The sequence below is a fragment of the Urocampus carinirostris genome, chromosome 6, assembly GCF_059441175.1.
Source record: "Urocampus carinirostris isolate Australia breed hairy pipefish chromosome 6, RoL_Ucar_1.0, whole genome shotgun sequence".
Lineage (NCBI taxonomy): Eukaryota > Metazoa > Chordata > Actinopteri > Syngnathiformes > Syngnathidae > Urocampus > Urocampus carinirostris.
Window position 1 is genome coordinate 22,763,814 of NC_142354.1, and position 11,904 is coordinate 22,775,717.

Here is an 11,904-nt window from a genome sequence, read left to right on the forward strand (position 1 = left end):
TGAAACATCTAAAGTGTGGACGGGGACTTCAGTCTGGAATGACTACTTTAGAGTGCCTCGTTGTCACGGTGAAGAATAGCCCTAATATTTACATGGGTCAGACTTGTAAGTATGTATCTTACTTTGCACTGCAAACTATTTAAAAAAAAACAATGAAAATATATCCCAATCAATAGTTAATTTTGCTCATTTTTAGTATATTTTTTTATTTTACTATATTGTAGAATAAATGTTCTTGTAAAGTAAGAAAAGATATGTATATATTGTTCTGATGACTATCTTTCACGGGAATTTTTAAGTAAAATAAGAACTGCTGTCAGAGTTGTTCCACAGAGGAGAATATTTATTCCTCATGCCATGAGGCTCTTTAACTCTACCCGGGGGAGTAAAAGCCCACATTAAACCCCACCCCTACATTTGCATATGACCCTATTTTTATTACAGTGTGTATTTTCCGTAGCACTATTTAAATACTCCATAGCAAAACGTCATACTTTTGTATTCTATATCTTTATTCTATTATTTTATTTTTCAACACAAGGATGCTGCTGGAAGTGTGAATTTCCCTACGGGGATGAATAAAGTATCTATCTATCTATCTAAAACTTATCCCTAAAATGAGAAAATAAATCATTATTTTCTTCACCAAAATAAATCTAAAAAAAAATTAGAACGAGCAATGTCATTTAAGACTATTTTGTTCTCTAGAATGATTATCTATGGTGCCATTGGCTGTTAATTTGGCTCATTTTAAGTATTATGTTTTATTTTACTGTATTTAACAACTGTTTTTCTAGCAAGATAAGAAAATATATGTACACATTGTTGCTGTGCAGTTTGATAATTTTCTAGTAAAAATAAGAAAATGAACGCTTAAAATGAGCAAACATTTCCGATGTGGCATATGGCGAATTAGTTTGGTCATTTTTTTAAATTTTGTTTTTTTTTTCCACAAAACTTTCATAAACCAATTGGGCGCCGTGGCAACCGTGACACAAGTTAGCTATGCCATTAAGAAGAACAATGCCCTTTTTTAACTTTCTTTTTCACGAAGTAATTTTGTTGTTTTACAAAGAAAAAGTTGAAAATATTGTAAAATATTTAAATATACAGTACTTGCCAATGGGGCAAGAAATCTTGTATTTTTTATGTGTACATACAGAGACTGCCCTGCTTACGGACGACATTGGTTCTGGACGATCGTTACAAAGTTGAATTCGTTTTTAAGTTTCTTCAGTGTTATATTTTGTATGTTTGATGTTTATATAAGTATGTTCAAGGCTTGTATAAGTAACCTGTATTGTTTTGTACTAAAAAATAAACATTTCATAAAATAATATGCTCTATAAAGATAAATAATCAGAGTTTAGCTTAATCTTGGGAGATACGCTTCAAAAGGTCCTCCTCCGTGGTAGAGAGTGGCCGAAAAAACAGCGATCCAACCATATTCTCAACCACATCAAGCCTCCTTATTCCACTTTAATTTCAAAAGAAACGACTCGCCTCTTCTTTACACCATACACCAATTATATTGATTGGATGCACAAGATATTAAACAATTAAAATGTCGAAGTTCTTAGCGCGCTGGAGATGCAGTGTACAATTTTGCACACGAACTAGGAAAAGGAAGCGGATTTCTTCTTCTGGGTGGTAGCTGGGTGACCTCTCACAGCGCCACCACAGGCTGGTAGCGGTGGTAAGAAGCACTACAGCCATGTCCTGTACTCGGAAAAAGGTGCACACAATACAAAATTTAACTTACGGCAATATTTTACGACATCCCGAAAAAATGTTCGTATCTACCGTTTTAAGTCGAATGGTCGTAAGTAGGGGAGCGTCTGTATAACATTTTGACTTTTGAATGGGGCACAGTTTTAGCTGCAATCAGCAGACCTTCGCTTTCGGAAAATCACTCCAATTTTTCATTATTTTTGCCAATTTTACAAGGATATGGCATTCATCTTTAATTTGCAAGGAAGTCAGTTTAAGTCTAAAATGGATTGCGCCATGACTTAAATTTCCCTTTTTATGCAATTAAGTTGATTTATCTATTTTAAACTAGGGCTGCAACTAACAAATGATTTCAGAAATTTTTCGATAAATCGATGAATCGGATTTCTAATTTCCCTCATTTTTATTCAAATATTGAAGTTTTAGAGGGATAGACGAGTGCAAAAAAATATTCTATGATATAAAACAATAAAAAGAATTACAAGTGTGTGTCAATTAACCTGATAATAAAAAAATTACATAAAAATGTATACAATACACCTGCAAATATGTAAGATACAATAAAGAAAAAGCAATACATTTCAATTTTTGTAGATTTTTTTATCCACCAAAACAATTGTCAAAAATGTAAACAAACCCACTTTTCTAAATGTCAACAAACTTGTTTTGGGGGGGTTACATTTTGGAATATGATAAACATTGCCAATATGCAAATGATATATTTTCAAGAATTTGCCCCTTTGTAGAGTTTAACATGTCAATATTATTTTTCTTTTTTCAATATTTATTTTGTACTTATTTTCTGATTGCTTTTCTCTGTATATCCGTCTGTTTCCTTGAAAATTGTTAACTTTGTTTCATGATGAAACAGTCAAACACTACAAAGTTGAAACTTTCAGGTCAATTTTGTTTGTAAATGATCCAATGTTCAAAATGTAGTACAGTATATAAAATTCTTTAACATAGCTTTTTTATAAAAACTGTCTCGGCGCTCTCTGCTGGACTAAATCGGTACTACGATTCCTAGCGTCACCACAAGATGGTGTGCACTCTAATTTGCATCGATTCAACCTTCTTGGTGGCAAAAAAAATCACGTGATAAAACGAATCGAAGATCTAATTAGTTGCCAGTGCTTTTATTCATCAATTTTAATCGATTTTGTCGATTCGTCTTTGCAGAACTATTTTAAACACATTAAATTAAAAATTGTTCTGCTCAAAATCACCCCAAAACGTTTTTTAACACAGAGGTCCAATTTTTAAGGTTTTGAACTGATAAGTTTATAGTTTCGTAGACCCTCCAAATTAGGAGAGAAGACGTCAATGGAATTTATACTTGCAATGAGAACAGGAGAGGACTGTACAAAAAAACCCTCAAAATGCGAAATTTTAATCTGTTCAACCCACGGGTTGCATGCGGCCCTTTGGATGATGTATGTTAAAAAATCGAGTCTCTAGGTCATTTATATCAAAACCTTTTTTATTTATTTAAATGCAAACCAAATGCTCTCTTGCCGCTAGAGGGCAATGTTGAGTTTGTATAGCGTGGTGATTTGCTTAAGGTGTTAAACCCTTTTCACTCAATTGTCAAATAAACCAGTTAACACACCCAATGCCAAACATGAGAATATTTTCTACGCATCGTTTGTGAATATATGTGTTGTTAATAGAATTATAATATGTAGGATAGGTTAGCAATGCAGGCTGAATGATAAAGCATACTGGAAAATAAAGCAAACATTTTGGAGTTGAGCTTCTTAATCATCCGTGCCCACCTGAGAACATAGTCTGGATCCGGCCCCCGAGCCAAACTGAGTTTGACATGCCTGATCTATTGCATCCTATGCAATCTCCTTTGCAGGTGTCAAGTCAAGTCATGTTTTTTTGTGACACCCTTAATCACAAGGCGTCTTAAAGAGCTGCACAGACCACAGATTATTGCAAACTACAGACTATTATGACACCATCCCCTGATCTAAAACCTACATGAGGGCAACGAAAAACTCAAAACCTCAACACGAGGTAAATGAAACCTTGAGAAGGGACCGCATATGAGGTAATCCCTCTTCCAGGATGACCAGGCTGCAATGGATGTTCTTATAACAATTGATACACAGATATTGTCAACTGGAAATATCGGTCATTCATAGGCTATAGAATAGAAGTGAGTTTACAGAGTCTGGAATCCAATACCTCTACAATATTTGAAGAAAAAAGACCTATCCAATCTTTCTCAATAAATGTATTTGCAGAGTTCTACATGTTATATTTGATTTGATATTAGTTTAGAAAAAAGGCAATATCATCAAAATGATTTTAATATGTGCAGAATATAAATAAATTAAAAAAATATTACGATGTGTCCCTTTTTTAAAGCAATACGTTTGATAAAATGCGTTGAAAAAAAACCTCAAAATAAAATGGGACTACTTTTTTTGCAGTAAACTCAGTTAATATCTTGGTAAATATAATAAATACACAATTAAAAAAAATAGTATATCAAAATATTTCATGATTTAGACCTACAAGAAAAGAGACTGGGGAATGTAATTGCCTAAATAATGTGTCCAATATTAAAAACAGAAACGGGAAGAATAAACTTATCATGCACGGATTTTTGGGGGGAAATGTATGAGTAACTTCTTCCATCCATCCATTCATTATCTGCGCCGCTTATCCTCAGTAGGGTCGCGGGGGTGCTGGAGCACATCCCAGCTATGTTCGGGCAGTGGGCAGGGGACACCCTCAACTGGTTGCCAGCCAGTCGCAGGGCACACAGAGACAGACTAATTTGGACCTGACATGCATGTTTTGCATTTTGGAATGTGAGAGGAAACCGGAGTGCCCGGAGGAAACCCACACAAGCACGGGGAGAACATGCAAACTCCGCACAGGAAATTTCGATCTCATGACCTCAAAACTGTGGAGTGGACGCGCTAACCACTCAACCACCTTGCTGCGCAGTACCTTCTTGTTTAATACTAATCACCGTGTGATGCATCATGTCTGTGCACATTGCAGATTAAACATCGTATGACACAGTTTGAGTCCTCGTGATTCCTCTTCAGGGGTTTTTATACGCCGGGATTTTCAGCCTCTTTCATCAAGCACTGATTACATCGACAATCGCAGTCAAATCACTTTTGACCTTTGGAACTCGACCGGTCGTCGTTTTCACAATGCAGATATTCGCTTAATCTTTAGTGGGAGGCTCGGAAGCCTGGCTTTACGGGAATGTGCCGTAAACAGGCGTGGGGTTTCAGACTTATCTCCATGTAATACAAGGCGAAAATGTTTTTCCCCTTTTCTTGGATCCTCGAGGTCCTTCCACTTGAATCCAATCCAATTGACTGCTTTTTTCAAGGTGAGTTAGTCTGTAGGTAAATTATATCCTTCAATGTTTTGAGTCAAGTGTGTAAAAACTCATATTGGTGTGTGTTTTAAGGCGTTGTAGCTGCATGTGGAATATCAGTGCTGTGCAGTCTGATGAGAGTGTATTATTTCACTCAAATATGCAGGTGAGATTTTTGCTAGACTGAATCTACGTTAAAGTCCAAATGTGAGCTTTCATCTACCCACAGTACTATTTATTTTCTTTACTGGGCGGCGAGGCAGGAGAAAAGGAGTTTCTTAACTTCGCTTCCTTGTTTTCCACCAATCACTGGCCTGAATGGAAACCGAAACAAAATAGGAAAACAGGGCAATTTCAATCACTCTCAGGACTCCCAGTGTACATGATATGCAACTTTTGTGCTAATATTTAGCTACATTGACTGTAATCAATTCATGAAGCCGCTAGAGAGAAAGAGTCTAAAAACTTTTGGATTAGAATTGTCTCTATTGTCATTGATTTCAACGTTGAAAAACATTAGATTAGACATGGCACTCCAAGGTAAAACATGGAATAATGAGACTTAGAAGAGAAAAAGGACAAAAGACTATCGGGATGAATAGGCAACAATTAATCATACAACATAGTGCTTAGAAAAACTGGCCTAAGGTATAACAATAATATTCATAATAATACAACGAAGAATATGGAATTGTACTAGTAAAATGAAAATATGTGCAATAACATACAGCAGCCACATTTTTTTAAAAAGCAATATTATTCACAAGGTATATGTAATTACATATACATTTTTACAGTTTTGTGCAACAACAAAAGGAGTCAAGCCATATCAAGTCATGTTTATTTGGATAGCCCTGAATTTCAAGGAGTCTCAAAGGGCTGCACAAACGACAGATTATTGCAAACTACAGACTGTTATGACACCGTCCCCTGATCTAACACCTACACGAGGGCAAGGAAAACTCAAAAACGTCAACATGAGGAAAATGAAGAAACCTTAAGAAGGGACCGCGCATGTGGTAATCCCCCTTCCAGGATGACCAGACTCCAAAGGATGTTGCAAAGACAAATGATACACAGATATTTTAAACATGAAATATAGGTCATTCATAAGCTATAGAATAAAAGTGTGTTTTAAGCCAAGGAGGAAAAAAATAAAATTGTGGCAAGAAATGTTTTCATAGTGTGTTCGTTTAGGGTTGTGATAGCCCTGGAGAAGAAACTGTCTTCGAGCCTGTTTGTTCTTGCTTTGAGTGAACTGTAGCTCCTAACAGAGGAAAACAGGTCAAAGAGGTCTTATAATATTAATGTTAAAATAGGGGAAAGTCAATAAAGGCTGTATGCTAGAATAAAAAAAATTTGATTTGTTGGCACATGAACTTTTCCAATGTATTTTCCGGACTAAAAACCGCTCCGGATTAAAAGACTCACCAGCCCAAAAATGCAAAGCATATTTGTTAGTCGCACTGGAGTACAAGTCGCTCCCCCGGCCAGGCTATGAAAAAAACTGTGACTTATAGTCCAAAAAATATATTGTTTCTCGTATTTTACAGAATGGGGGGAAAGAAATAAAACCGGAACGATTTGGAAATTGAACCTAGTGGTGGATCACTCTATATTTTGACCCGAATTAAGTTTATTTTTACAATCCATACCAATCTTTGTCAATTTTCTCAGTGATTCTAAAACCGAGAGTGAAGAGAAAACACCGTCCTCTCAAATCCAGCTCCAAACCAATTGGCGGTCATCAGTCAAATTCTGGGTCTTGACCGGCCTCCTGTCTTTGGTTGGACCGCGAGTTTCTTCTCTGATCGTTCTGGAATTTTCCTTAAGAGCCGTCTCTGCTTGGATATCAGCGCGACTTGTGAGTGAATACAAAAAGAAACACGCTTTCCTCATGTGGCCTGGATTTGAACTTATTTTTCTCATCAGGATGCTGGTGGTAGAGGCCTGGGACTGATCCTCATCCAGAGCCACTTTTCCCTCGGTTGCGGCATCTCCTGTTCTTTAGACTTTCTCCATCAGGGAGCGCCGCACAGTTCCTTAAGCTTGTTCCTGGCTGCCGCCTTCAGTTGGGCTCTAGCGAGTTATTGCGGTTCTATGTGGAATCACGTGGGACGACTTTACCCGTTGCACAGCACTGAGCGATACTGTGGGAGATGCATCACTCTTTTGACCTCAGGACACACCCTGCTGGCTTTTGTGCAGAGCTCTGTCATCTTGGTCTTCGCCGTGGCGGGGTTGGCCTCCTTCGCCACGGTTTACGACCACTTCCTGTCCCAGAAGGATTCGCTCAAGTTTTGGACTCCCCTCACGCTTTGTTACACAATGCTGGTGTTCTATAACCAAGGTAGGAATCTACAAAAAAGATTAAATCTTAGAATTACAAATGTCTTCATAGTATTCCAGGATAAACACATCATAAAGACTTAAAAGTGAAAGAATGTCAGAATAAACTGGAACAAATATTTACAAGGTAACTGAGGAACTGAAGCAGGGGTGCTCAAAATAAGGATGGTATTTGACAACAAAACCAGGAACAAAATAAACAAACAAGAAGTCACAAAACAAATAACATGTCCAAACAAGAAACAAAACCCTGCCAATATCCAAACCAGAAACAAAAACCAAAATGCTAATGCAAGGAACAAAGTAACAAACAAATCAGGGGGAAAATAGAAGATAACATATATGTCAGTTACCTTAATGAGGCTCATGTTATATCAAATAAATTCAAAATTTCTTGCCTATGAGTATTTAAACAATAGCACATTTCTATTATGGTTAATGTATTTTTACTTTTTGTCCAAATCACTATTGTTTATCTTAATGAATTATATTTATTGAACGCCTAGGACATGCTAAATAATACACATTGTCCCTGTAACGACTTTAACCCACTAAATATTTTTCAGGGACCTGAAGCATTATACAAAAGAATACACTTGATAAATGGATAAATAAAAACAAACAAACAAAAATAAACAATAATTAATAATTAAAAATATTTAGTCAGACAAAAATATACACTCGCTTTTAATAAATGTGTTCAAGCAACTGTACTACTTGCAACTATAAAGGTATTTTTTCAATATACAGTAATCCCTCGCTGTAACGTGATTTACTTTTCACAGCTTGGCTACTTCACTGAATAGCGTCGTGCAACGGCACAGTAGTGAATTGTCAAAATAGGTAAATTAAAACTGTACAGTACTATTATTTGTTGAACAAATGCTTGAGCCTGTAAAAGGGGGTTTGTATTTTGGTTTCGGTGTTTAATCGAGGATTTAATTTTTTAATAATCATAAAATGTAAAAATAATAATAAAAATGTATAAAAAAATACAGTTTATACTTTACAGATTTTACCATTTGGTGGTTCTTTTTGTAATTTAATCGAGGGATTAAAAACAAGGGATCACTGTACTGTAAATGCTTTTATTTAAGTACATTTACAAACTAACCTTTTCCACTCTTAAAAGAGTTGGGTCAAAAAATAATCCAAATTGAGAGTGGAAAAATCCACTACTCAGGTTATTACTCTTTTTGTTAAAAATAAACATCCCAATAACTGCTTTATTTTATGTAAACGAACTCTGGAGATATGATTCTTTATTTTAAATACCATCTCGTTTAAGAGTGTGAACAATCTTTCAAAATACTAGTTTATTCAGAACAAATTGATTCAAGTACTGCATCTGTTTATATCTAACCCCATTTTGATATACGGTCTTTTGGGAGTGTTTAATGTCTAAATCCCCAAATGAAACAAGCAAGAAATAAACAGAATAGAATAAAATTGTAGTGAACATTGTTTGGAAGGAGTTTGGGTATGACACTCCCGGCTAAACACGTAATAATGACTTACATTAAAAAAATAATATAATAAAATGTCAGCATCAATAGGCAAAAATATTTACTTAAAGCCCAAGTTACAATAATAAAATAGTGCATCGTGACAATAGTGCAATCAAAACTGGTGTAATAACACTAGCAGCAACAAAAATTCCCAAGTAAGCTGGAAGATATATATATTTTTAGTTTTGCACACTTGTTTAGGGTGGTGATAGCCCTGGGGAAAGAAATGATTTGCGTATATTTGGTCAAGAGATGTTTATTTGTGATGCCCTTAATCACAAGTCTCGAAGGGCTTAACAGACCACCGTAAACAGACTATTATTACACCATCCCCTGATCTAGAACCTACATGAGGGCAAGGAAAAGCTCAAAAACCTCAACCTGAGTAGAATGAAACCTTGAGAAGCGGCCGCACGAGAGGTAATCCCCCTTCCAGGATGACCATGCTGCAATGTATGTTGCAAAAACAAACGATAAAATTCAAGATAAAATCTAAAATAATGTAAGTAATTAAAATAATGAATGAAATAAAAAGGATGATCGAGTATGTAATCGATTCAGCATTAATAACGACAGTAAATTGTATTTGCGGCTCTCGAAGAAAATCGTTCAGCTTGACATAAAAGATAAACACATTTAATACATGACGTGAATGTCTGAATTTGTGTTTGCTTTGATTCTTCTCAGAGGATCAAAAGCGCCAGTTAGGGGCCGAGACCCTATTGCACACGGCGGTGTTGCGTTTGGGGGCCCTCCTGGTGCTGATGCTAACCATGGGGAATTGGTCCGACGTCCTCCACGTCCTCGTCGGTTTCATCGGGGAAGCCGTCTGCCTCTTCTTCTCTCGAGATCTCTTACGCCTTGCCTTAAAGGTCTGTAAAAGAACAACCTACAGTATCCATCCATTACTTTGACTTTAACATGGCGCATATGCGCTGCTATGTTTTGAATAAAAGCATCAAAAGATTATTATGAAAGAAATGAATAATAAATAATGCAAATGAGAATGGATTCAACGGGACATACTAGTAGTAGCACTTTGGTCCGTTAGTTTTACTGTACATATTTGCAGGTGTAAAGCATACATTTTTATGTATTTTTGTTTATTGTTAAACTATTTGACAAACAATTAGATTTTTTTCATAGTTTTACATGATAGAATATTCATTTGTTTCCAAATTTTGAATAGCTGGAAGCTGAAAATGTCTTTTTTTACAAATCAGACTCATTGATAAATCGAAAAAAAATAATCGACCGATTTATCGATTATTAAAATAATCGTTGGGTGCAGCCTTAATGAATACCTAGCCCTACTATTATCAATAATATTCTTTAGGGGGGGATAAGCCTCCCTGTAGTCCCTTTCCTTACTTGGTTGGTCTGTGCCTATTCATATATTTATATTGTCAGGACCAGAACAGAGACAGGACCCACTTGGGTATGTTTCTCGCAGTTTTATTGGGAAGAAGGGAAAGGATTGCACACACGATCCGGTGAGCGCTGGTCACGGGGAGCAGGTCGCTCTGAACGCGGAAGTGGCACATCTGTGCCGAGCGATGGAAAAACAGGTCAGTAGTCGGGACAGGAGAGCAAAAAAGCGTGGTGGAGATCAGGAACGAGTCGAAAGCCAGGAGAGGAGAGTAGACGTGGTCAAGATCAAAAAAAGGGTCGAATCCGGCTAACAGACGTGAGCCAAAACAGGAGTGAGTCAGGGTCGAAAATCTTGCCTAGAGTTAACTGAGGTTTGCTGACGGACTGACAACAGGTGCCAGATAGACGAGGGTTTAAATAGTGACAGGGAGTCCGAGGCAGTTGCACCAAAGGAGAGGGGAACAGGTGCCCCGCATAAGTAATCATGACATATATTTTATTTATATTAGTATTCATTTCTTTTTTATTGCATTCAAACCATTGATTGTGTATGTGTATATGGTGTTTCGAGTTGTTAGGTGGGAGTGAATGTGTTTGTACAGCAAAGTAAGTAGATATGTATTGCCTGAGAAGTGTTCCACAAATACATTTGATGTCATTTGTTTTTATTTAAAGTTGAAAAAATATACTGCTAATATGGACATGTCATTCTATTATAGGAGGAAGAGGACACCAACACGACCAAATATGGACAAAACTCCAGTTCCGGAAAAATGGAACATACGAGTAACACAACATCGAAAAGCAGCTCAACACATAAATGATTTTCTAATGTTTACTTTATAATAAAAGATTTTGTGACCTATTGATTGTTTCGAACATAAATGTTTTCATTTTTTACCAGAGAAAAGTCCCCTTACCATTGATACTCAGGCTGGTTGTTTTGTAAAATGATGCTCAAGAAAACCATCCATACTTTGGTTTTAGTGTGTAAATTATATTCTGTCAATGAGTGGGGGGCCCTGCATTTCACATCTAGTCCTTCAGCTCCAGTCTGAATTAGAGACGTGGCGTTGCCAACCGTAGTCCGCAACGCCGGCTCCCCGAGCGACACATAAAGCCTGTCTCTTGAAATGAAATCTAAGTCAAAGAAGACTGTATAAACAGAGACCAAGATGAACAATGACAGGTGGACATTAACAAAAAGAAGTCAGCAAGTGAGAAGCTCAGACCCACCCGATTGTAATGATTGATATTTTAGGCCCAACTGAAGTTTGTATCTGGTCAGGCTTGGTCTCTTGGATTGCAGGTTCGATTCTCAGCTCCCCTGAGTTGAATGTGGAAGTGTTGAACCCCTAATGCCCATGATAGGCAGCTAGGCGCCTCGCATGGCTGCCCCTGGCTATGGGTTTTTGAGTGTGTGTGTGAATGGGTAAGAGTAAAGCACATTGTAAAGCGCTTAGAGAGGTCTTCAGTGACTTGAAAAGCGCTATATAAACACAGACCGTTTACCATTTCTTACCTCTGAAAGTGTCAGACAAAACCTTTTCCGCTTGCGAAAGGCTTGCTCATTTCAGAGTTGTCCAAGTTTTT

The 11,904-nt window shown here is 36.8% G+C and overlaps 1 protein-coding gene across 1 annotated transcript; it reads left to right on the forward strand.

The window, feature by feature from the left end:
• The first annotated feature begins 4,883 nt into the window (after positions 1–4,883).
• On the forward strand, positions 4,884–11,177 carry LOC148364245 (transmembrane protein 82-like). The gene is made up of 6 exons (XM_088337172.1): positions 4,884–5,095; positions 5,177–5,249; positions 6,761–6,947; positions 7,016–7,433; positions 9,628–9,812; positions 11,031–11,177. Exons 1-6 carry the CDS (start codon positions 5,023–5,025, stop codon positions 11,133–11,135), a joined length of 1,041 nt encoding a protein of 346 aa, XP_088193298.1. The 5' UTR covers positions 4,884–5,022; the 3' UTR covers positions 11,136–11,177.
• Positions 11,178–11,904: the final 727 nt, after the last annotated feature.